This window comes from Tasmannia lanceolata, unplaced genomic scaffold (assembly GCF_043159265.1).
Source record: "Tasmannia lanceolata isolate RefF3 unplaced genomic scaffold, GAP_Taslan_0.1 ptg000006l, whole genome shotgun sequence".
NCBI classification, from domain to species: Eukaryota; Viridiplantae; Streptophyta; class Magnoliopsida; order Canellales; family Winteraceae; genus Tasmannia; species Tasmannia lanceolata.
The window spans coordinates 22223465-22250153 of record NW_027518683.1 but is presented as its reverse complement, the minus strand read 5'-3'; the positions used below and the strand labels follow the sequence as shown (position 1 = coordinate 22250153).

Below are 26689 nucleotides of genomic sequence, written 5' to 3'. Positions count from 1 at the left end.
CCAATAAAAAAGTATGTGAAACGTGGGAAATATGTCTGAAACTTACGAGAATCATTTTTAAAAAAACACACAAAAAAATTGTGGAATAGATATTAAAAAGGAAAGTAACATCGTATAACATAATAAAAACCAAAAGTAAGAAATATCTAAATAGAAATTTGAGCTTCACAAAATTTAAATCTACAAAACCATATATTTCATGTTTTCCTTGTGTTTCACATGCGTTTTCATTAATGTTTCTCTATTGTTTCTTAAATGTTTCTAATGTGTTTCTAACACGTTTTTCGTACGATTTTTTATTGTTTTCCCGTTTCCCCTCTTTCTTTTTTCTTGCGTTTCCTGAAACCGTTTCCCGTCTCTCTTCCCGAAATCGTTTCCCATCTGGCAACTATGGTTTATACGTTTCCGAATTTTATAGAATTTCCACCTAAATTTTCATCTGAAACCAACACGTTTCCATTTTCAGCATAACCAGAATTGAAACCTTAAACCTTGGCTACAATGGTCATCCTAAGACACATGCCATCCTCAACGAGTATCATAATATGCTGCAATGGCCATCCTAAGATACACAGGCCATGCTCAATGAGTATCATAATATGCTGCAATGGCCATCCTGAGACACGAGCCCTCAATGAGTCTCGATGTTTGCAATGCTACATCCCATTTTCTTGTGATAAAACCTGTCACTTAAGGTGGCAATTTCCAAGGCAACTCGCATGCATCAAATGTGGCACCGCCTGACACATGGTGCTAGAATATGGGTGGTTCTATAGTATTTGGAGGATTTTCTAAAATTAGGGTATTTCTTTTGTTATTTGTAATTCTCTCGGAAGTGAATTAAAGAGAGGAGGCAACTCTCATGCATCATATGTGGCAACGCCTGACACATGGTGCTAGAATATGGGTGGTTCTATAGTATTTGGAGGAATTTCTAAAAAATAGGGTATTTCTTTTGTTATTTGTAATCCTCTCAGAAGTGAATTAAAGAGAGGACTCGTATTGCTAACTCCCATTCCCATGAAATCTTCCTCTACTTCTTGTATTCTTTTCTGAGAGATAACAACCTTGAATTTTATTCGAAACTGTTAGAAATTAGAACAAAAGAGAATGAGTGAGTTGAGGATTAGCTCCCATCCGTATATATAAAGAGAGAAGGATACAAAAGATCAAACTGCCCTTAGGCGTACAAGCACACTTCTAACACTCCCCCTTAAGCTGTAATGTATATATTGTGCATTCCTAGCTTGTTACAAATATCACTTAGTTTAGCTCTACTCAAGGGCTTGGTAAGAGCATAAGCTAGCTGATCGAGTAAAAGTAGTGTATCTCTCCCTGTTGGATTCTACGCTGTATGAAATGGCAGTCCACCTCTATGTTTGGTACACTCATAAAAGACAGGATAGGTGGCAATATGAACGGCAGCCTTATTGTCGCAATACAACTGAGCTGGTGATGATGGTGGGAATCCAATCTCAGCTAGAAGAGAACGCAGCCAGATAATCTCACTACCAGTGTCAGACATAGCTCGGTATTCGGCTTCGGCAATCAACTTTGATACAACGTTTTGCTTCTTACTACGCCAGGATACTAAATTGCCTCCAACAAAGTTATAATACCCAGTCGTGGATCGTCTATCCGCTGGTGACCCAACCCAGTCAGCTTCACAAAACCCTTCCATCCTCTGATGGCCATGTCTCTTGAAAAACAGCCCTTTCCCTAGGCTGCTTTTCAAATATCGCAGAATCTAAATGACACCTGCCCAGTGGGAAGTGCTAGGAGCACTCATGAACTGGCTACAACCCCCACTGCATATGAAATATCCGGGCGAGTGACTGTGAGGTATGTGAGTTTCCCAACTAGCTGTCGATACCTGTCAGGGTTCTCTAACAAGTCGCCCTCTTCTGGGAGTAGCTTTGTATTTTGATCCATGGGAGTGGCAGCTGGTTTCACACCCAATGACTCTGTCTCATCTAGTAGATCTAATACATACTTTCGTTGTGAAAGGGAGAGAGTACTACCCGAGTAAACTACTTCAATCCCCAAAAAATATCAAACGCGTCCAAGGTATTTTGTGGAGAATTCTTTTTGCATAAAGACATTTAACCTTTGTATGCCAATTGTGTCACTCCCTGTAATGATAATGTCATCCACATAGACTATGAGAAGGGCATGGCGAGCATCTGACTGGTGACTAAATACTGAGTGATCAACAGCTCATTGTTTCATGCCATATCGCATGATAGCATCACTAAACTTTCAAAACCAAGCTCGAGGCGACTGTTTGAGACTATATAATGATTTTCGAAGCAGGCAAACTAAGGAGGACATCTCCCCCTGAGCAACGTAACCTGGAGGTTGCTCCATATACACCTCCTCAGCCAAGTCTCCAAGGAGGAATGCATTTTTGACATCGAGCTAATATAATGGCCACCCTTGGTTGACGACTAGAGATATAAGCACACATACGGAGGGGATTTGTGAGAAAATGTCTCTGTGCAGTCAATGCCATAGGTTTGAGGATATGATTTGGCAACGAGGCACCCCTTACGGCGCTCAATAGTCCCATCTGGAAAATATTTGATGGCATAGACTCATCGACAGCCCACAAGCTGAGCACCAGGAGGAGGAGTGACCACATCCTACGTATGATTAGCCTCAAGAGCGGCCATCTCGTTGTCCATAGCAACACGCCAACCGGGGTGAGCAAGAGCTTCCTGAACGGACCTAGGCAAAGAAACAGAAGACAAGGAGGAGACAAAGCTACGAAAAGAGGGGGTTTAGTGATCATAAGAAACATTAGAGGAGATAGGATGGGCAGTGGTGTGAGAACGGATACATGAGACAATAGGAGAGTCTACAGCCACATCTGAAGAGGGAAGACGAGGTACCTGAGATGGAGCCGGGATTGCCGGCTAAGAAGGCAATGCTTTGGAGTAGGGTGGGGTACACTGGCCTCTGTCACCGATGATAAACCTACATAGGAGCTGAAGGAGGAGGAGCCAAGGGCAGCTGCAATGGTAAAGAGGGTGAACATACATCATCAGGTAGAACAGGAACCTGAGCGTCGGATACAATGGGACTACTCACAGCAGGAGCAGTAAAGTAGGAGATGGACTTAAAAAATGTGACATCGCCAGAAATAAATAAGTGTCGTAGTCGAGGGCTATAACAGTGATAACCTTTCTGGGTGCGAGAATACCCCAAAAAGACATCGCTCCGCTCGAGGGGCCAGCTTATCCAGGACGGGTGACAAGTTGTGAACAAACAAACACAACTAAAAATCCATGAAGTGAGGAGAAATGGATCCCCCTGAGGGCGTAAGGGCGAGAAGGGGGAGGTGCCATCTAAAACAGAAAAGGGGAGTTGATTAGCAAGGAAACAAGATGTAAGGATGGCATCACTCCAATAGAGATGAGGAACCCGCATTTGAAAGAGAAGAGTGCGGGCCATATCAAGTAAGTATCGAAATTTCCTCTCAACAACACAATTTTGCTTGGAGGTGTAGGCGCAAAAGGATTGATGAATAATGCCATGCATAGATAAGAAATCTCGAAAGGCAGCTGAGAAGTACTCCCTAGCATTATCAGTGAGCAAACACTTAAGAGAATAAGCAAATTGGGTAGTAATCTCTGCATGAAACGTGTGAAAAAAATGAAAGACATCAGAGCAGTCTTTAAGGAGAAACAACCAAGTCATACGAGAGAAATCATCCACAAAGACGACAAAATATCGATAACAAGAAAGAGATGTCCTAGAGGGACCCCATACATCAGAATGCACTAGCTCAAAAGGAGTAGAGGAACGACTAACAACCCGGGACGGGAATGACACACGATGGTGTTTCCCGAGCTGACAGGACTCTCATTGAAAGGGCTGAAGAGGGTCAGAAACAACAAAAGACTGCTGAAGTCGGGTAAGGGAGGGATGGCTGAGACGGCGATGCCACTGATAAGCATCAACAAAAGTATGCAACACGGCACGAGGAGGGTCACGGTGAATGTGAAAGAGACCATTTACCACACGACCCGAAGCAATCGTCTTTCCGGTAGAAAGATCCTGAAAAACACCATGAGGGAAAGAAAGAGACGGAACAGTTAAGACTCTTGGTAAGTTGGCTAACAGAAAGTAAATTAAAGAGTGACTTAGGAACACAGGGTACTGATGACAAGGTGAGACCGGAATGAGGAGATATAGCACCAATACCAGAGATGGGTGCAGCAGTCCCATCGGCCAGGGTAATAGCAGAGGCCTGATGAAGAGGCCGAAAGGAACTAAGGGAAGCAGACTTACCAGTCAGATGGTTGAAGGCTCCGGAATAAATAATCCAATAGCCAGAAGTAGAAAGAAGTGAAGCTGGCGAACCACTGAGCTGAGAAAAAGGCGCAAAAACTCATCTTAGTCGGCTCTGGAGATAAGGAAACAGTCATCATGTGCTACCGGTCCAGTGGAGGAAGTAGAGGCAGAGCACGTAGCCACAGAATGTCCCGTTGCTGGATAACGAGAGCAGGAAGGGCGCCCACGCCCATCAAAGATACGACTGCTCGCGGAATCACGGCCTCGACAGCCCTGAACTCTGGCAAAGAGACCACTGTCATGGCCAGAATGGTCACCGCCAACATACGCTCCAAGAATAGAAGTATCAATAGAATGGGCACTAGACCCATGAGGTCGTATACAACATTGTGCACAAGGGAAGATACATGTGAGGGAAGGAACGGACCAGTCAAGAGGGATAGAAGCCATCTGCGGAAAAGAAGCCTCCACAGAACTAGAATAACTTGATAAAGGAGCCGGAGGTGGAAGAGTCGATCCGATATGCAACATGAGGATCCATGAGGACATGAGGATATAAAGACACTCTCAACCGCAACGACGACAAAGGATAGACAAGAGAGAGGTGTAGAATCACACGACGGGCCCGGCCATGATATCATGGCTTTAATGAAGAGACATAGCAGAAGAAGACATAGGATCACTATCCAGGAGAAGAATATAGGCTAGAAGATGAAATCAGAGGCACGATAGTTCACTCAGACATTTCAGCAAACACGTGGCGTGCACCCTTAATATCGCGGCTCCGATGAAGAGACAAAGCAGAAAAAAGACAAAAGATGACTAGCCAAAGATGAGAATGGAGATGAGGGGACGAATCGGAGCTGCGGAAGCCAAGGAAAGGAGAGCACAAGGGGATTTAAACCATGAAGAAAAGAGAGAGAATGTGAGAGAGGAAACCCTTAGGTAAGAAAAGGGACCCTTAGATGAGAGAAAAGGTCCTTAAGGGAGAAATGATAGAGAGGTGTTGTTCACGGTACTGTTCACGATACTTGGAAATGCATGACAGACTATGCACACCTACTTATGAACATTGAAGATAAAATCAATGCAATACATCTAGATCATTGTTGCCTATAGAAAATGAAAGAGTAGATGAGAAGGGTGGCCATGTTTGTCTTAAATATTGAGAATTGATTCTCGAATAAAGTGAGAACCGCTAGTAAAGGGGAAAAAAATCAATGAGGCTGTAATTAAGAAGGAAAGAAGGAAAATGAAAAGCAAAGGAAAAAATGAGACTGAAAACCCCCAAATGAAACCCACATAGATGACAAAGACCAGTCAACCATCAACCAAAAAGCAAATAAAATGGTAAAACTAAAGAAGTGAAAACCTCAAATGAAACCCGCAAAGATACATATAAAGTGGCAGGAAACATTTAATTTCCGACAAATTCATAACCTAGAATCCCATTGTGGGGAGAAAACAAATCTGGAAAGTTAATTAAGACAAATTGGTAAAAAGCTTTCAAAAAAATAAGCTTTTCTCTAAATTGCCACATATACCACATAACACTGCTGTACCCATCTATTGTTTTCTTTAATTAACTTCCAATTTCTCTCTTTTTTCATCATAGAATAATTTTCATGCTGTGCATTGCACGGATGCTCACACTAGTAACAAGATATGAAAAATTCTTTAATAACACTAATGACAATTTTTTTCATCACTTGTGGTTCTAAAGTCTCTTTGCAACAGGAATTAAAAGATATGGCAAGGAAAATGTTTCAAAACCTGAAACCTTGAGAGACTAAGCGCTAGACATCCTGTAGTTTTTGCTACGTACCACTAAACGAGTCGAAGAAAACATAACATGAGGGTCGATGTGCTGCTAAAAAAAGACACGACGAAGAAGCTGCGGCAAACGCGATAGAGGAAAAACATATGCAAATACCCATAAAATAAGGTTCAATGTTTTCCTTTCAAAAGATCTACATTGTTTTTAAAGTGATATAGAGATTGACTCATTGAAAGACCCTCCGTCAGATAAACCAAATAGACCAACCACTCATATAGGCCCTCCTTTATGTATTGGATGAGGTTGTTAGCCTCAACAGTGCATCTCTCAAAGTAGAGTATAAGTATACGGTCTAAAAGGTGGGATATAGGATGGTCCAGAATGATTTTCCGCTTGAATGATCAATGGAACTATTGTAAGCTGACTCAGCATGGGATAAGATTAAGGTCCACTAACTATGCCTCTCGCCAACTAAATAAGTCATCAAAATCTCCAAGTTGCGATTGACCATTTATGTCGATCCATCTGTTTGGGGATGATATCCGTTGCTGACTTAAAGTGTAGTCTTTATTTTGCTCAATAAGGTTCTCAAGATATGACACAAACCTAGTGTCCCTATCTAATGAAAATGACCAAGGGATTCAATGCAAACGTACGACCTCCTGAAGAAAAAATTGGCTACATGAGACATATCGGAAGGTCGTGCGTTTGAGTGACGCACTATTGAGGCTAACAACCTCATCCAATACATAAAAAATGGTCTATATGCGTAGTTGGTCCATTTGGTTTATTTGACGGATGGTCTTTCAATAACTCAATCTCTACATCACTATAAAAAAAATGTAGAACTTTTGAAAGGGAAAAAAACGAACCTTATTCTATGGGTATTTTCATCTATTCTTCCTCTATCGCGTTTGCCGTAGCTTCTTCCTCGTGTCTTTTTTTAGCAGCGCATTGACCCCCATGTTCTGTTTTCTTCGATTCTATTAGTGGTACGTAGTAAAATCTGCAGAATGTCTCGCATTTCGTCTCTCGAGGTTTCAAATTTTGAAACCTTTCCTTGTCATATCTTTTAATTCATGTTGCAAAGAGACTTTAGAACAACACAAGGTGAAAAAGATCTTCATTAGTGCTATTAAAGAAATTTTTCGTATCTTGACACTAGAGTGAGCATCCATGCGATGCACGGTAAGAATGTTATTTTATGATGAAAAAAGAGAGAAATTGGAAGTTAATTAAAGAACACAATAGATGGGTACAACAGTGTTATAAGGTATATGTAGCAATTTAGAGAAAAGCTTATTTTCATGAAAGCTTTTTACCAATTTGTCTTAATTTACTTTCTGGATTTGTTTTCTTCCCATTATGGGATTTTGGGTTGTGAATTTGTTGGAAATTAAATGTTTCCTGCTACTTTATATTTATCTTTGCGGGTTTCATTTGAGGTTTTCACTTCTTCAGTTTTATCGCAATGGATAAGTGCCATTCTTGTTTGTTTTTTTGTTAATAATTGATTGTTCTTCGTCATCTTTGTGGGTTTCATTTGGGGGTTTTCAGTCTTATTTTTTCTTTTGTCTTTCGTTTTCCTTCTTTTGTTTTTAATTACAACCTCTTTGATTTTCTTTTTTTCACCTTTACTAACGGTTCTCACTTTACTCAAGAATCAATTCTCAATATCCAAGACAAACAGGGCCTTACACTTTCTCATCTAATCTTTCATTTTCTATAGGCAACAGTGATCTAGATGTCTTGCATTGATTTTATCTTCAATGTTAATAACTAGGTGTGCATAGTTTGTCATGCATTTCCATGTCATCTTAGATTCTCAGTTAGATGTGGAGTGCTTTTCTTCCTTTTATTTTCTTGGATTTTGTATCTTGATGGAGAATCTAGGGATGTAGGAGAATAGACATTAATGATTTTGCCATTCGGATTGTTCAGCATGGCGGATTGTTCACCACAAGGGTGCGTCATTTGTTTTGTACTTTTGTATCTTGATGGAGAATCTAGGGATGTAGGAGAATAGACATTAATGATTTTGCCATTCGGATTGTTCAGCATGGCGGATTGTTCACCACAAGGGTGCGTCATTTGTTTTGTACTTTTGTTCGATTATGGTTTTGCTCCTTCAGATGTAAGGATTTTCATGAAATTGCAAAAGATAGTTGGATTTGTTTTTTTAGTGGTGTCCTTAGACTATTGAAAAATGACTTTTATTAATACCGACAAAGGATTACAAACATAAGGGGACAAGCGGTCGCCTAAGTAGAAGGTAAAGTCCCTTCATCGATACATTTGATCCAACCAAAAGTAAGGAAAAAAAGATCAGCTTAACGGAATGGCTGATGAGATCATTTCCATTTCCTCCTTGATGACCCCACTTTTCACCAATTGATCCGCCAACTCATTTGCGGATCTTCTCCGATGTTCAATCTTGGGATTAATTGAGCGTACCAGCTGAAGAACTTCAGCAATGTATTGCTGAAGTCTCCAAGGACCTCTTGCTTTCTCCGTGGCCCATGCAATTGCATTGGTAGACTTAACGGAATGGCTGATGAGATAATTTCCATTTCCTCCTTGATGACCCCACTTACCAATTGATCCGCCAACTCATTTGCGGATCTTCTCCGATGTTCAATCTTGGGATTAATTGAGCGTACCAGCTGAAGAACCTCAGCAATGTATTGCTGAAGTCTCCAAGGACCTCTTGCTTTCTCCGTGGCCCATGCAATTGCATTGGTAGAGTCCCCCTCAATGATGAACGGACCTCGGATATTGTCGAAGCACCATTTAAACCCAAAAAGTAGCCCTCGAATTTTAGCCTCATTTGCACCAACAGATCCCTATCGGGCCCGAATAAGACATCACGACAATACCATTTCCGTCACGGATCACCACTCCAATTCCTACCCTACCAAGATTGCCTGTGGAGCTTCTATCAAAGTTCAGTTTTACCCATCCAGTTGGTGGAGCCCCCACTTTGGACCCTTCTTGATAGTAATTTTCTTCTCCCAAGTCACATTCCTCCAGTTCCTTAAGACTTCACCTATACTGTAAAAGATCCTATTTTTTTCTTTTACCCATGATATAACTCCACTTTCGCCTTCATTGATACCCTATCAACAGAACATTTTTTTCTCACAGAAAATATGTCCATTTCTTACTTTCCTTATACTCCATATGATTACGTATGGAATTAATTTCCACAGCGCCTTTCCCGTTTCCCTAAAAGGACCTCCACTCCAATTTAATAGTACCCGCCTGATAATCTTTGGAAAAACCCAGCGCACCCCGAAAGATTTTCATAACTTCTGTCCACAGACGATAAGCGAAAGGGCAGTGTAATAACAAATGATCTAGCTTTTCCTCAGAGTGCTCACACAATATGCATCTACTTGCCAATTGAGTTTTCTGTCTTTTGAGTCTATCGCATGTATTAACCCCTTTATGGACAACCGTCCAAGCATAGGCTGCAACCCGTGGTGTTGCAGTTGTCTTCCAGATAAGCTATCATCGTGATGTCCTGCTAGAAAAGAGACTAAGGTGTCAGAGAATCAGTTTGGCTTCATGCCCGGACGATCAACTATGGAAGCTAATCTTCTTGATTAGGCAGTTAATAGATAGATTTAGAGAAAATAAAACGGACCTTCATATGGTTTTCATTGATTTGGAGAAAGCGTATGATAGGGTTCCCAGGAGTGTTATGTGGTGGGTCCTTGAAAGGAAAAAAGTGCCTAATAAATATGTTGATGTGATTAAGGATATGTACGATGGAGTAGTAACTAGAGGTAGAACCATGGATGGCACGTCTAGTGAGTTTCCAATTACGATATGACTGCACCAAGGATCAGCTCTAAGCCCTTATCGTTTTACGCTAGTTATGGATGAACTTGCGGAGCGTATCCAGGATGAGGTGCCATGGTGTATGTTATTTACAGATGACATATTATTAATTGATGAAACCCAAGCAGGAGTAAATGCTAAGTTAGAGTTATGGAGAACTACTTTGGAATCCAAAGGTTTTAGAATGAGTAGGACTAAGACAGAGTATATGGAGTGCAACTTTAGTAATAGAAGGAGGCGGGATGAGAATGTAGTAAATATGACAGGACAGGAGGTACCTAAGAGGGATATCTTTCGCTATCTTGGTTCAATTCTACATAAGGGATGAGTGATTGAAGAGGATGTTAACCATAGAATAAGAGCATGTTGGTTGAAGTGGAAGCTTGCGTCAGGAGTTCTGTACGACCGTAAAATCCCTACCAAGTTGAAGGGAAAGTTTTATATGACAACTGTGAGGCCAGCCATGCTGTAAGACTCAGAATGTTGGACCACCAAGAAGCAGCATGTGCATAATATGAGTGTAGTGGAGATGCGAATGCTTAGATGGATGTGCGGCCACACAAGGTTAGATAGAATTAAAAATGAAGACATTCGTAAAAAGGTGGGGCTGGCACAAATTGAAGTGAAGATGAGAAAGCACTGCTTAAGGTGTTTTGGACATATCCAACGTAGGCCTTTGGATGCTCCAGTGAGAAGAGGCGACTCGTGCCAAGTTGATGAAGTAAAAAGAAGTAAGGACAGACCGAAAACAACTTGGGTAGAAACAGTGAGGAAAGACTTGATAGCTAGGAACATAACAGAGAACATGACCTTAGATAGGAGAGAATGGAAGAAAATGATCCATGTAGATGAACCCAACCAGTGTTAGGATTAGACTTAGTCATCTTGAGCTGGGTCGATTCTTTCATCTTCTTCATGAAAATTTTCTAAAGGATTCAATAGCCGACCTCAACTGGTTTGGGACAAAGGCTTAGTTGAGTTGAGTTAAGAAAGAATTAAAATGTGAGGAATGATATATGCAAGGGCACAAGGGCCCTCTTTATGCATGGGCTAAAGAAGGGCACTTGAATAGATCCACGTCATTAAGTGCAACCGAATTTAGTTTCTCAACAGACTTTAAAAATGACATGGATCTATTCAATGGCCCTTCTCCTGCCCTTGCATAAAGAGGGCCCCTGTATCTATCATTCCTCTTAAAATGTTCAACAAAAAAGACCAAGTGCTGATATTTTTATTTTTATTTTGAATCGTACCAAGTGCTGATACTTTTCTCCTTAAAAATCATCATGAAGCACGTGAATCTTAATGAAACAAAACCAAACAACTTTTGATCTAAGCGAAAAAATCCATCCACTTCAGACAACATGTATGTAAACCTCTTAATAACCTACATTGATCAAGAATACATGAAACACTTATCAAACCTCATAGGTAATTTAAAAATATATAATTAGCTACAAATCATGCTTGGTCTCATGAGGTCCATATTGTCACCCATGAACAATCCATTCGTACGGCTGCTAACACCAATCACACAACCCTAAAACACCAAAAAAGGATTTTTGTTAACGTTTGAAGTCCAAGCATACATGAAACATTGATCAAGAATACATGAAACACTTATCAAACCTCATAGGTAATTTTAAAAAATATAATTAGCTACAAATCATGCTTGGTCTCATGAGGTCCATATTGTTACCCATGAACAATCCATTCGTACCTCTGCTAACACCAATCACACAACCCTAAAACACCAAAAAAGGATTTTTGTTAACGTTTGAAGTCCAAGCACATCATGGTACTTTGGTACCTCCCTTCCTTACAGAAGCTCTTGATGAGTAGTCTTATCTATTGTAGGATTGAGGAAAGAATGAAAAGCAAAGAAATGATTCTAATCCTAACAAAAAAAAGAGAAATTAAGAACACGAACAGAAATAAAAAGATGAGAAGGCAACTTTTCATGGGAGTAGAACTAATGAGCTAGAAAAAAAACTCATTACCCATATTAACCTTCATTAAGAAAGTCAATAAAAACTAATAAAAGAAAAAAAAGTAAGAATTTAAGGGATTGGGAAATTTGAAGGGATGCTCTTACACATAATAAAAAATATTAAAAAAATAAGTCCAAACAACAAGCACCATAAAAGATCAGTTTATTTCTTTCATTCCAACACCCCATACAAAGGCATTATTTATTAAAGGATCTTCCCTTATCCACAAATAGAGCTTTGGATCATCCCAGACAAAGCTTCATAACAGAGTCTGGGAACAACCAAGCAATAGTAAAGCACATGAGAATACAAACTTAAATCTTATGTATTGACTTGCAATGGAGAAAAGGATGTTCATCCCAAAAATAGCTTCATAATCGAGTTTGGGGACAACCAAGCAATAGCGTGACACTTGAGCCTATACACCCAACTCTTATGGACTGATTGGCAATGGTGAAAAAGATGGCCAATTGTTTCTGTAATACCCGGTCCCAAGTAATAAATTTTTTTTTTTTTTTATGCTTGGCTATCATTTCATCTTTCACTAGTGGGTAGGATATATTAGAAAAATCTATTATTTCATCTTCCACTAGTGGGTAGTATTAGAAAACTCTATTATTTCAAGATGCTTGGCTATCATTTCATCTTCCACTAGTGGGTAGGATATATTAGACAACTCTATCATTTCATCTTCCACTAGTGGGTAGTATTAGAAAACTAATAATTTCAAGATGGTTGGCTATCATTTCATCTTCCACTAGTGGGTAGGGTATATTAGAAAACTCTATAATTCCTTGTTAGAAATATTGCTTGCGAGGTCTTTGCTTCCATAGTAGATGGGATTCCGTGAAGAGACAATTCAAGAATCTCCTCTCATACATCTAGTAGCCATCGAGGTCATTGATATATGTAAGTTCTATATTCCAACCTCTCTTACTGCCATTTTAATTTGACACCAATTAAGACTCCCATGAGAAATATCTATGTAGAAATTTCATCATCCAAGCAGCCCATTTGCAACTAAACTTTAGCCACCTGCTGTCCTTGTTTCAACACTCCCATGTTTTGAAAAACCCACCCATATAAGATACAAAACAAAGTGTGATGATACTTCGTACACTCTTTCCTGATATGCTTAAAACATTGCAATCACAACACCATCTGAAAATCTCAGTTTTAGTTTATTGTGCCAGGTCTTTTGGTTGCTACCTTGCAATTGTCTACACATTTTTGTTCTGACACAATCAAGCCAAATAGCCTTGTATCTCTTTGGTGAACCCTTGTAATGCTCGGATCACTAGTGTACTGTACCTTGAGTAACTCCTGGAAGGGGGCTAGCATATGGCCAGCCCAACCTCTAAGGCAAACCATATTAGAACCTATGATGTGTAGTTGTCTGGTAGGATTAGTAGCAATCTAAACAATGGTAGTTTGTTTCAATATTAAAATGGAATAGCAAGCACTTAAATTGCTCAACCTCAACCACATGAACATTACTGGTTGGTATTTGTCAACAACAGGAGTGCAACTACTAAAACAGAGATGAATTGAGTGTTGACTTTTGAGTTCCAAAATTAAGGGCACCCACTCTCTAAATTTAAAAAAGGATGGTATTAAAACCCTCCTACAGCACTATCAAAATGTTGCCGTGACATCTTTCTCCACATCAAAGCGTCTACTAAAAACTTTATCAAATATAGTAAACTGAACTTCGCAACCGCAACCTTGCAGGCGAAACCTGTACCTCTAGGCACTAACAGGTTGGTCATTTTCATAGGATCTTGATCTTGGGATTTGCGCAAGAGGTAGGTGATCCTACCCTATGTCAGTGTATTATCAAATATTTACTTTTTGCTAAGTTGAAAGCTTTCTATTACAATTTTTGCATATCTACTCTCACTTGGAACTTATTTTGGAGAAGATTCTCACTGACCGTTTTGAGCATGTCATTCTAAATAGTTGAATGTCATTATGCATGGTATCCTTTAGTCTTGAAATGTTTCCATTCATATACATAAAAAGATTTATGAACATGATTTTGAAAACTAGAATTCATGAAGCAAACAATTTGAACAGCACTTTGTTTACGATATGGTTTTCATAGATTGGAATGGGGGGAGTCCCCTATGGCTTGAAACGTCTACAAAATTTATGGCATGGAATTACAGACATTAAATTGCTTTTCTCTATATTTGTATACAGTCTTGGTATGGAATGGATTCCGCCAGTAAGGTTGATCTCTGGTGGGAATCTAGTGCCCAACCTACCAGTGGGTGAGTACACTGGACGTGATCACGTAGACCGGTCAATTTTTATCTACCCGTAAGGTTGATCTCGGGTGGCCAGTAGGGAGTCCTCTGGCTATTGATAATATTACAATACGCACTTTTGGACCTGTGAGTCCTGCGAATGAGTGTTCGCCTTGGGTTACGCTACTTGCCAATAAGGTTGGAAATTGGCCACAGAGAAGACTGTTACGTATTTGATTTCCCAGTGGAAAAAAATACAAAACCAAGCGTTTGAAAATATATATTCTTTGTCATTGATTTCAAAGTGGGAAACTGCATAACCAAGTGGTTGGAACTGTTTTAGTAAACACATGTATTTTTATTATGTAGCTTATGTAGAAATGATTTTCTTGATTCTTATCAATTCCTGCATTGGCTCAATTTTATGGCATGTTACTTCTTTTCCGCACCAGTATTGTTTTCGGTTCCTATTAGCTGGCTTGGATTTGGATAACCGGCTGGGCTGTTAGCTCATTATGTGGTTTAACAAATTTCAGATACAGAGGAGCGACAGTAGACTTGCTGAGATCAGGCAGTTGGATTGGAGCTTAGGAAATTTCTTGCTTTCTTTCATTATTCGAGTTAGAGACTTTTGTTACTTTATTAAGGTGATTGTCGTCTAATAAGAATTGTCTGGATTTAGACTTATGGACCTATATATGTATTTCATTTGAGCTTTAATTGAGACTAAAATTTCCACATTTATTAATCGATCTGAATATCGAGAATAGTTGGTTGTGAGGAAGCCTTGCATGCTTGTGGGGGTGACCCTATGGGCGTGCGGCGGCTGTCACGTGCGCGTTACCTAGAATTCTGGGTTCGGGGCGTGACAGTTAAAGTGGTATCAAAGCAATAGGTTTAAGAACATGTAGGACCTTAGGCAAATTATATTTTTACTACCTGCCGCTTATTATTATTATTATACAGGTATTTTATGATCTCAGATCTTACTAGTGATTGCTCTGGAGCCTTACTAGTGTTTGCTATTGTTGGGATAGGTATGGCTCGTACTAAGAAAATGGCTGACTTTGCTCGTGCCCCTGTTGTTGTACGGACCCGACTTCAGCGAAACCCTATACCGGCTCCAGTGCAGCCAAATCCGGCACACGAGGAGGAGCCTCCCACCCCTATCGTCCATACTACAGAGGGGGGGACTCATCAGGAAGAGCAAGGGTTACCCCGATTAGAGCGGATGATGGAGACTTTGGTTGGGGTAGTGACCCAACAGCAACAACAGCCTCAGCCGCATCCGCCACAGGTCGAGCCTCGTCAGCAGAGTAGAATGACTGAGTTTCAGAGGATGGCCAATACATTTGGAGGGACCACTGATCCTCTCTTGGCTGATGAATGGTTGCAAGAGACAGAGAAAATCTTTGAGTTTCTGGGGATGGCAGCGCCGGACAAGGTGGTAGCTGCCACATTCATGCTTAGAGGAAGTGCAGATGCTTGGTGGAAGATGGAGAGGCGTGTCAGGGGGAGCGCTATCATTGCATGGGATGAATTCACTACCGCTTTCTATGACAAATATTTTCCTGATAGTGTGAGGATTCTGAAGGAAAATGATTTTTTCAACCTAAAGCAAGGGAGCAGATCTGTCATAGATTATGAGGCAGAGTTTACGAGATTGGGGATGTTTGCACCCATATCGGTCATGGAGGACGACGGGCTTCTTGCTCGCCGTTTCCAAGACGGACTCAGGGAGCCTATCAGGCATCGAGTAAAAGATTTCCAGCTTAAAACCTATGCAGATGTGTTGAGCAAGGCTTTACAGGTTGAGGAAGGAGTCATTAAGTCCCAGCAGCATAGGGACCAGCAGAAGAAGAGATTCAGGACAGGAGGTCAGCCGGATGGCCAGAGTTCAGGAGAGCCATCTAAGAGGCCTAATTCCTACCGCCAGGGAGGCGGATCACAGCAGAGGTCAGACGGCCATCGCCTGCAGCATCAGAGTGCTGGTCAGAGGTCTAACACACAGGAGTCTGGATTGTGTGCCAAATGCAAGAAACATCATGCAGAAAAGGATTGCCCATGGGTCACTGGGGCATGTTTTGAGTGTGGCCAGCTGGGTCACAAGGTAGCAGATTGTCCTCGAAAGAGAAATTTTCAGTTTTCAGGCGCACCCCCAGCGGCGCGGGTCCTGCCCACAGGAGAGAATCGGGCATGGAATAAGAAGCAGAGGATCCCAAGCAGAGTCTATGCACTAACCGAGCAGGACGCTATGGCCTCTAATGCAGTGGTGACAGGTATGGCATTAGTTAGTTGTTGATATTTTTATTCATATAAATGTCTATCTAAAATTTCAACGTATTGCATTTTGATGTTTGCTTAGTTAATAGTGGGAATGGGTTAACCTATAACAGGTACCCTTCCAGTAGCTTCGGTCTATGCATGTGTATTATTTGATTCGGGCGCCTCACATTCTTTTATATCATCCCAGTTTGTTGTGAAGCATGGATTAGTTCATGAGCCTTTAGATGTAGAATTATGTGTAGACACACCTGTAGGAGGTAGCATGATTACCGACCGAATTTGCAAGTCGTGTGTAGTGAAGATCGGTGACAGGGAGTTACCCGCTGATTTGGTAGTCTTGGAGATGAAGGATTTTGATGTTATACTTGGGATGGATTGGCTGGCTGCTAATCATGCCAACCTAGACTGTCACAGTAAGTTAGTGACTTTTCAGATGCCAGGACAGCGAGTGTTCAGTTTTATTGGTCGTCCTGTTGGTGCGCCCACCCATATCATTTCGGCTTGCAAAGCTAGCAGATTGTTAAGGAAGGGTTGTGAGGGATTTCTTGCCTCTATATCAGAAGTCAGTCAGGAGACCCTCAGGCTAGAGGACATCACAATTGTACGAGACTTCCCTGATGTATTCCCTGAAGACTTGCCTGGGTTGCCTCCAGATAGAGAGATCGAGTTCCCCATTGATCTTGTACCTAGCACGGGTCCCATTTCTAAGGCTCCCTATCGAATGGCTCCAGTAGAGCTTAAGGAGTTGAGTGGGCAGTTGCAAGAGCTTCTTGATAAGGGTTTGATCAGACCGAGTGTTTCTCCTTGGGGTGCACCGGTGCTATTTGTGAAGAAGAAAGATGGGAGTATGCGGTTGTGCATCGATTATAGAGAGCTGAACAAGGTAACTGTGAGGAATAAGTATTCATTGCCGAGGATCGAGGATCTATTTGATCAGTTACAGGGGTCTAAAGTATTCTCTAAGATCGATCTTCGCTCGGGTTACCATCAGTTGAAGATCAAACCAGAAGATGTGCCCAAGACAGCTTTCAGGACCAGATATGGACACTACGAGTTCTTAGTGTTGCCATTTGGTTTAACTAACGCACCCGCGGCATTTATGGATTTGATGAATAGGGTGTTCAAACCATTCTTAGACATATTTGTAGTAGTGTTCATAGATGACATCCTAATCTACTCAAAGAACCAAGAAGAGCATGAAAAGCACTTGAGGCAGGTGTTGCAGGTATTGAGAGCAGAGCAGCTATATGCGAAATTCAAGAAGTGTGAGTTTTGGCTTGATAGAGTGGCTTTTCTGGGGCATGTGATTTCTAAGGACGGAGTGTCTGTAGACCCCCAAAAGATTGAGGCCGTGGTGGAGTGGATCAGGCCGATTAATGTCGCAGAGATTCGCAGTTTCTTAGGTCTGGCGGGATATTACAGGAAATTCGTAGAGGGATTCTCACGGATTGCCGTACCACTAACCCGTCTGACGCGTAAGGGAACCAAGTTTGAATGGTCTGATAAGTGCGAGGAGAGCTTCCAAGAGTTGAAGCGAAGGTTAGTGTCGGCCCCGATCCTCACTATACCATCTGAGAGTGGAGGGTTCACCATATATAGTGATGCCTCTAAGAGTGGTTTGGGTTGTGTGTTGATGCAACACGGAAAGGTAGTGGCCTATGCTTCCAGGCAGTTGAAGCCATATGAGCAGAACTATCCGACGCATGATCTAGAATTAGCAGCAGTGGTGTTTGCATTGAAGATTTGGAGACACTACCTTTATGGGGAGCCATGTGAGGTCTTCACTGACCATAAAAGCCTAAAGTACTTGTTCACGCAAAAGGAGCTAAATATGCGTCAGAGGAGATGGCTTGAATTACTAAAAGACTATGACCTGACCATCAGCTATCATCCAGGGAAGGCTAATGTAGTAGCAGATGCTTTGAGCAGAAAGGTCCAGGGTAAGATGGCATCTTTGATAACTAATCAAAGGCAGATCATTGAGGACTTGAGGAGGTTGAGTATTGAGGTGAGACAGCACGAGCCTGGTGTGCAAATTGCGAACCTGAGAGTTCAGCCCACTTTGTTAGAGAGAATAAAGATTGCTCAGAGTACTGATGAGAAACTCCAAAAGATCAGGACAGAAGTTGAGGCAGGATCCCAATTAGATTTTCGAGTCCATGAGGATGGGTCCTTGAGGTTCGGAACTCGGTTGTGTGTGCCGGCTGATGCAGATCTCAAGAGGGAGATTTTGGATGAGGCCCATAGTTCTAGTTATTCAGTGCACCCTGGAGGCACCAAAATGTACAGGGACCTCAGAGAAATCTTCTGGTGGAATAACATGAAGCGAGAGATTGCAGAGTTTGTGGCTCGTTGTATAATCTGCCAGCAGGTCAAGATAGAGCATCAGAGACCTGCCGGAAAGTTAGAGCCCCTCCCTATTCCAGAGTGGAAATGGGAGCACATCACTATGGATTTTGTGACCGGTTTGCCGAAGACATTGAAGAAGAATGATGCCATTTGGGTTATAGTCGACAGGTTGACGAAGTCGGCTCACTTCTTGGCTTACAGAGTGGGTTCGACACTGGATCAGATGGCAGAGTGGTACTTAGAGGAGATTGTCAGGCTCCATGGAGTGCCAGTGTCGATTGTGTCTGACAGAGATCCGAGGTTCGTGTCTCAATTCTGGAGGAGTTTCCATAAGGCTTGGGGAACTAGATTGAACTTCAGTACAGCGTATCATCCACAAACCGATGGCCAGTCGGAGCGGACGATCCAGATATTGGAGGACATGCTGAGAGCATGTGCCTTGGATTTTAGAGGTTCTTGGGATCGGCAGTTACCTTTGGTGGAGTTCGCATACAACAATAGCTACCAATCCAGCATTCAGATGGCCCCTTATGAGGCCCTCTATGGTAGGAAGTGCAGGTCTCCCATCCATTGGGATGAGGTTGGTGAGAGGCAGATTTTGGGCCCGGAACTAGTGCATCAGGCAGAAGAAAAGGTTCATTTGATCAGAAAGCGTCTCCGAGCAGCACAAAGCAGGCAGAAGAGCTATGCTGATGTCAGGAGGCGTGAGCTTGAATTTGAGGTTGGAGATCGTGTTTTCTTGAGGGTGTCTCCCACTAAAGGAGTGGTCAGATTTGGCATTAGAGGAAAGTTGAATCCGAAGTATGTTGGGCCATACGAAATTCTTAAAAGGGTCGGGACAGTTGCCTATCGCCTTGCACTACCACCCAGTTTGGCTGGGGTGCATAATGTCTTCCATGTCTCTATGCTGAGGAAGTATGTCCCGGACCCAGACCGTATAGTAGAATTGGCCCCTTTGCAACTCAGAGAGGATTTGTCATATGAGGAACACCCGGTGCGTATCGTTGATAGGAAGGACCAAGTTCTTAGGAGACGCACCATTCCCTATGTCAAGGTTCAGTGGAGAAATCACTCTGAGCGAGAGGCAACTTGGGAGCTTGAGGAGGTACTTTTTCTGCATCTCCTCCTCAAGCTCCCAAGTTGCCTCTCGCTCAGAGTGATTTCTCCACTGAACCTTGACATAGGGAATGGTGCGTCTCCTAAGAACTTGGTCCTTCCTATCAACGATACGCACCGGGTGTTCCTCATATGACAAATCCTCTCTGAGTTGCAAAGGGGCCAATTCTACTATACGGTCTGGGTCCGGGACATATGTAATAATAAGCTGGGGGTACTTTTTCTGCATCTCCTCCTCAAGCTCCCAAGTTGCCTCTCGCTCAGAGTGATTTCTCCACTGAACCTTGACATAGGGAATGGTGCGTCTCCTAAGAACTTGGTCCTTCCTATCAACGATACGCACCGGGTGTTCCTCATATGACAAATCCTCTCTTAGTTGCAAATGGGCTGCTTGGATGATGAAATTTCTACATAGATATTTCTCATGGGAGTCTTAATTGGTGTCAAATTAATATGGCAGTAAGAGCGGTTGGAATATAGAAACTTACATATATCAATGACCTCGATGGCTACTAGATGTATGAGAGGAGATTCTTGAATTGTCTCTTCACGGAATCCCATCTACTATGGAAGCAAAGACCTCGCAAGCAATATTTCTAACAAGGAATTATAGAGTTTTCTAATATACCCTACCCACTAGTGGAAGATGAAATGATAGCCAACCATCTTGAAATTATTAGTTTTCTAATACTACCTACTAGTGGAAGATGAAATGATAGAGTTGTCTAATATTGTCTCTTCACGGAATCCCATCTACTATGGAAGCAAAGACCTCGCAAGCAATATTTCTAACAAGGAATTATAGAGTTTTCTAATATACCCTACCCACTAGTGGAAGATGAAATGATAGCCAACCATCTTGAAATTATTAGTTTTCTAATACTACCCACTAGTGGAAGATGAAATGATAGAGTTGTCTAATATATCCTACCCACTAGTGGAAGATGAAATGATAGCCAAGCATCTTGAAATAATAGAGTTTTCTAATACTACCCACTAGTGGAAGATGAAAACTCTATTATTTCAAGATGCTTGGCTATCATTTCATCTTCCACTAGTGGGTAGGATATATTAGACAACTCTATCATTTCATCTTCCACTAGTGGGTAGTATTAGAAAACTAATAATTTCAAGATGGTTGGCTATCATTTCATCTTCCACTAGTGGGTAGGGTATATTAGAAAACTCTATAATTCCTTGTTAGAAATATTGCTTGCGAGGTCTTTGCTTCCATAGTAGATGGGATTCCGTGAAGAGACAATTCAAGAATCTCCTCTCATACATCTAGTAGCCATCGAGGTCATTTGTTAAACCACATAATGAGCTAACAGCCCAGCCGGTTATCCAAATCCAAGCCAGCTAATAGGAACCGAAAACAATACTGGTGCGGAAAAGAAGTAACATGCCATAAAATTGAGCCAATGCAGAAATTGATAAGAATCAAGAAAATCATTTCTACATAAGCTACATAATAAAAATACATGTGTTTACTAAAACAGTTCCAACCACTTGGTTATGCAGTTTCCCACTTTGAAATCAATGACAAAGAATATATATTTTCAAACGCTTGGTTTTGTACAGTTTCCTCCTCCATACATTAGATACATCTTGCTTGTGAGTTGAAATTCCTTCTTTTAGGGCATTTCACAAGTATCGAGCTTGCCCCCATAACCTTGTCCAACAAAAGGCCTCTGTGGGAGGGAAAAGGATGGTCATCCCAAAAATAGATTCATAATTGAGTTTGGGGACAACCAAGCAATAGTGTGGCACTTGAGCCTATACACCGAACTCTTATGGACTGATTTGCAATGGAGAAAAAGATGGCCAATTGTTTCATCCTCAATACACAACATACATCTTGCTTGTTAGTTGGAATTCCTTCTTTTTGGACATTTCTTAAGTATCAAGCTTGCCCCCATAACCTTGTCCAACAAAAGGCCTCTATGGGAGGGAACACAGGGGAACCTCAAACACAATTAGTTGGATATGCCACCTCTTTACCTAATATTGGAGAGGAAAAGAACAGGTTGGTGAGAAATATCCTTAAGGACTCGGAGTCTAAATCATTCTATCAAACAAGGGAACATGAGAGCAATCTCTAACAACCTAAGAAATACAAGGAAGCCTCAAAATCTTCGTTTTTAAAATCCATCCTAACCCCCACTAAAAGTAGCAATCTTTAATACCCAACTCTCAATGGGCAAGTAAACTATTCAAGCTGACAAAAGCATAGCACCAAGGAGACTCACCCACCCACAGACCCACCAAAATCCTAATATTCTCCCTCAAACCCACACTAAACCTAGTCCTCCAATAAAAATCAAATTGATACAAACAAACGAATCACCATGTTCCTAAGTCTCTACCCCTGGAAAGGTTCTTGCAACCACCCAACGCACATTTGTCTCCAATAATCTTGCAACGAAGTGCCTTCTTCACCAAATATATACAATTTCCTCAAAATGGTTTGTTATTTGACTTTATGTCACCAATTCCAGGTCAAGCCATTCCTCTTCCGTTGGTAACCACCCTCCAATCAATAAGATGCTTTAATCTTTTCATTTCCTATGGAAAATCCCCTTGCAGCTTTTCCAATCTATTAGCAACTAAGGTGGGCATCATTTCAAAAAAAGGGAGCAACTAAGCTGGGTATTGAGGATAGGGTGATAAATATTACAATATTTAAGTGTATGACAATATCCTTGTTGCGTGAACTTTACAACCTTTTGCTCACCGTGCATCATTTGAATAACACAACGTTGAAGAAACTTACAAGGGGATACTATGAGAGTATGAGACACATGATTGGGGCCACCAATGTGACATCAGCTAGACAAAATGTTGATTCAGGACACAGACAGAGTGGTTGCTAAAGTGGATAATATAGTCTAAAAGTCAGTCACACGATGATCCCAAAATTCTATCAGTGGAAGGCTAAGAAAAGGCTGAGCAACAATCCACATTCAAGTCCACTATTTGGATATGATTACTGTATGAGCATGATTTTTAAGTCTATTGCATCTCCATGGTGGGCTCACCAGAAGAATGCTGCAATCATGATGATGTAACATAGTTGGCTCATTCACAAGGTGCCTCATGAGTGTGTCATGGATGTGTGTTTATTAGTACCATTCCCCACAAACTTATTTGTATGAAAATCATTTGAGCATTCATTATTGGTAGCAGCACTCAGACTGCGAAACAACTATTCCTAAGCAATATCAAGGAAAAGAATTGAAAATATGAACCGAAAAAGATGCAACTGGCTCAAATGCCATTGGACACATACTAAATAGTGAATATAATATATGCGATAGTCTAACTGCCACCTAATGAATGTGCTATACATAATAAGGAACACTAGAACAACCATATCCTAATAGAAGAGTAAACTACAGTTTATAGAATCTTATAATATTCCATGTAACAGATTAATAAAATATGTAGCTTATTGTAACATATACTTGTTTAGAATTACAGGTAGTGAAGAGGGTTACCTCAGTTATGGCTGCAGATGACGATGCCTGTTGCAGAATTGAGCCTTCACTGTTAAGAAAAGCAGATTTGTGTTAAATTTTTCTACATAAAGTATCCTCTTGAATATTCTTTAAAAGGCCAAGTGGATATTGTTCTTCAAATCAAACTACAAACAGAAAAAAGGCAGAATAGATTTAAGAATTGTAAAATTGTTTTTGCTTTTTTTTCAAGAAGAAATCTGTCAAAGGAGATGAAAACCTATAATTTGAAACCAAATAAGGAAGCTAAATAACCCCAACACAAGTAGAAGCAAGCCAAGAAGCAATGCAAAAAGCAGACATAATAATAAAATAAGACCACCCAACTTGCCTTTGTGGACCAGAGCTAGATGTATGATGAGATTGAACTTTGTATTTGTGAACAGGAAGGGCGTTAATCTCGTCCTCACTCATTGATGGAGCACCAGGGGTATTATCTGAATCAAGTGCTCTTAAAGCTTCATAATCTGCAATTAAACAAATTGAACAATTTATCTCTATGAAAAGCTATCCCTCCCAATAAATTATCTCATTTACTATCTCAACTAATGAAATCATTGTTATGTTTATCACTTTATCTAGATTAAATTCAAACAATAATTACAGAAAACCCATACCTAGGTCATCAAACTCACGGTCAAGAAGAGCAAGCTGGAGTCTGAGACCTTGTAATCGCCCTCGTGTTGCCAAGGCAATGGATGGAGGCATATGCAACCGCAACTCCGTATGCCCAAGCAGGCCAGAGGCTGCTGCCGCATGAGCTTGGGCCTGAGCTTGAAGTTGCTGACAAGTTGCATACATCCTGAGGCTTGTGGCCATTAAAAAGACACCCAAAACCAGCCAAAGCTACAAGCATGGAGCCCACAAGAAAGGTTTCTTACTTCCTTAAAATATAATACATGCATTAAAATAATTTCCATCGGCATTAATTTGTGCAGATAACGTACTCAGAAGGTAAAAAAAATACCAGAAAGTTTGGTGACATTTGGTGTGAGTTTAGTATCATGAACAGCAAAAGAACTGCTGGATCAAACTTGCAACAAGGATTAGACGCTTACCGTAAAAAGAAAAAGTAAAAAATGGAACAAAATAATTGACAGAAACTAAAGAATACCTGTGACAAGAAATGCCATTGAGTTGGTATTAACTGGTCGACCGCCGGCATGTATGCGCTAAGACATAGGAAATTCAGTATAATAATAATGATAAGTCAGGCAAATTAAATTTAGGTAAAAGAAAATAATGTAACCGTTTGGCCCCTACGGCATATAAATAATGTCCAATAAGTCAAGAAACATACCACTGCACGTCTTTCTGGAATAAATCCTGGAAACCCAGTTTCTATATCTGCTCGAGTCCTTTGAAAAACAAAACTCATGATTGCAAAAGTTACAAGAGAACTCCCCAACCGCGGGAATACCAGATAATCCAAAGTCGCCCAAAAAACTTACTCCTTCAACAAATCTCACCAAGAGTAACTTGATCTTTCGTATTCAATCTGTAAAATCTCTAGAGCATTAAAATTCTAAACCAAGGAAAAATGTAAGAAAAAAAAATGTTTACCTGCTTTTTATCATACACAAGGCACGTAGTGGAAACATGAACAGAACCTACAACTAATCCAACTACCCAGCTGGTCTTTATTTGACTAATTGAATTCTTATTTCATTTTATTGTATATTATCATCATATCTATCGAAGGAATGTTACAGACTCTTTGGCCAATTATGCTTGTGAAAGTGAAAATAATAAAGTTTTTAGAAGTTGGAAGGATCTTCCGATTAGATCTAGGGTACTGTTAGATGTGACACTTTAGGAGTTCCTAGCAATTGTTGTAAGTCTAGTTTTTCTCTTGGGTTTGGTGCTAAGGTGGTATATGTCCCCCTCGTGTTATTCATTTTACATGTTAATAAAAATTTAAGGTGCCTGGTTTCCTAGATAAAATCCGGGCACTAAAAAAATAAAAGAAAGGAGGAGTGCCAATCTCATGCCAGGAAAAAAGTTTCAAAATTCGAATCAATTTCTCCCAAACTTGTCAAATTGCTCACTCAAATTTCATACTTGATAGATAACAATGAAGTTTGAACTCCTAACCAAAATCTATACGATCAATGGCATCATCACGAAAGCAAATGCTCAACATGAACTGAGGTTTCCACATTCATCTTATGCAATCTATAGCTATGGGTGGCTCCCCTATCCCTTCTGATTCAAATGGGTCCCCTACAAATAAAATTACAGTTCCCCAGTTTTGGCTCATTACGCGAAAAATTGTGCTACTTATTTTATCATTTTCATTATTCTTCTATTAAAGTAATCAGCATTGAAACAGCTCACACAAGAAATGAGATAAATATCAAACATCAATTAATAAAATTTACAGGAAAAATATCAAAAATTTCAACAGATAGACATTACATAAAATACCGTTTTAAAGCACAATTTTTCATTAGAGATCCCCAAATATCCACTCATTCAGCTTCAAAACAAACAAATTCATCAAAACCCTAATCCAAGATCTCCAAATATCCACTCAAATTTCTCGATTCAAAAACTGCATAGCAATAAATCAAGAAACAACAAAAGGAATAGAGCATTATAGGGTGAGATTTTCAAGGTAATCCTATCAATTCCAAGATCCTCCGTCATAAAACCCTAGAAACCCTAAAATGGTGAAAAGGTAGCCAAAAAAAACCCTAAAAAGGTGAAAAAATAGCAAAAAAAAGACCTACGAGATTAAGAGGAAGATTCCGAAGCAGAGATCGCATGGAATTGTTGTCTGATTCTCGGTAAAATGCAAGTCCGATTTCTTTTTTTCTTAGGAAAAGTGTTTCCTCGGAAGAAGTGTGTTTTCTTTTGCTTTTCTAGGTTCTATTTGCCGATTTCCACCACTTTTCTCTCACTTTCTGTCTCCGTCTACGAAAGGAAAATGAGTGGAGAATGGTGGAATTCCTCTCATTCTGAGAATGGTTCACTGATTGAGGATAAATTCACCCCCTCTTTGACGTTTTTCTTTGCCTTTAAAACTCAACAGATAACGTTCAAGGGTGGGTTTATCCGTCAGAGGGGGGTAAAACCGTAAAATATCATTCCCAATTTTAATGCGTGGATATTACAATTGACCTTCGCTTTGTCTGAATAATGGAGCGCTTTAGAATCGTGTCGTATTTTCTTCTTTGTTTTTACATTTTTCGGTGGATGAAACGTAACGGCTACATTTTTAATGGCTTTGAGATTGTCGTGTGGGGCCATGATGCGGTTGGACCA

At 40.6% G+C, this 26689-nt stretch overlaps 1 protein-coding gene across 2 annotated transcripts in view; it reads right to left on the bottom strand.

Annotated features, from left to right (window-relative positions):
- The window catches only part of SDIR1 (RING/U-box superfamily protein), a 28222-nt gene extending 1777 nt beyond the window's left edge, over positions 1–26445 (bottom strand). Inside the window, exons 1-7 of one of the 2 annotated variants that reach the window (XM_077382860.1) lie at positions 26155–26445; positions 24723–24920; positions 24537–24594; positions 24390–24445; positions 24040–24268; positions 23754–23889; positions 23405–23453 (exon numbers count right to left, since the gene is read on the bottom strand). In XM_077382860.1, coding sequence (XP_077238975.1) covers positions 23405–23453; positions 23754–23889; positions 24040–24268; positions 24390–24445; positions 24537–24594; positions 24723–24800 — 606 coding nt within the window. In that variant the 5' untranslated portion in view covers positions 24801–24920; positions 26155–26445. The remainder of the gene's footprint in view (positions 1–23404; positions 23454–23753; positions 23890–24039; positions 24269–24389; positions 24446–24536; positions 24595–24722; positions 24921–26154) is intronic. The other variant, XM_077382861.1, reaches the window with a different exon arrangement.
- Positions 26446–26689: the final 244 nt, after the last annotated feature.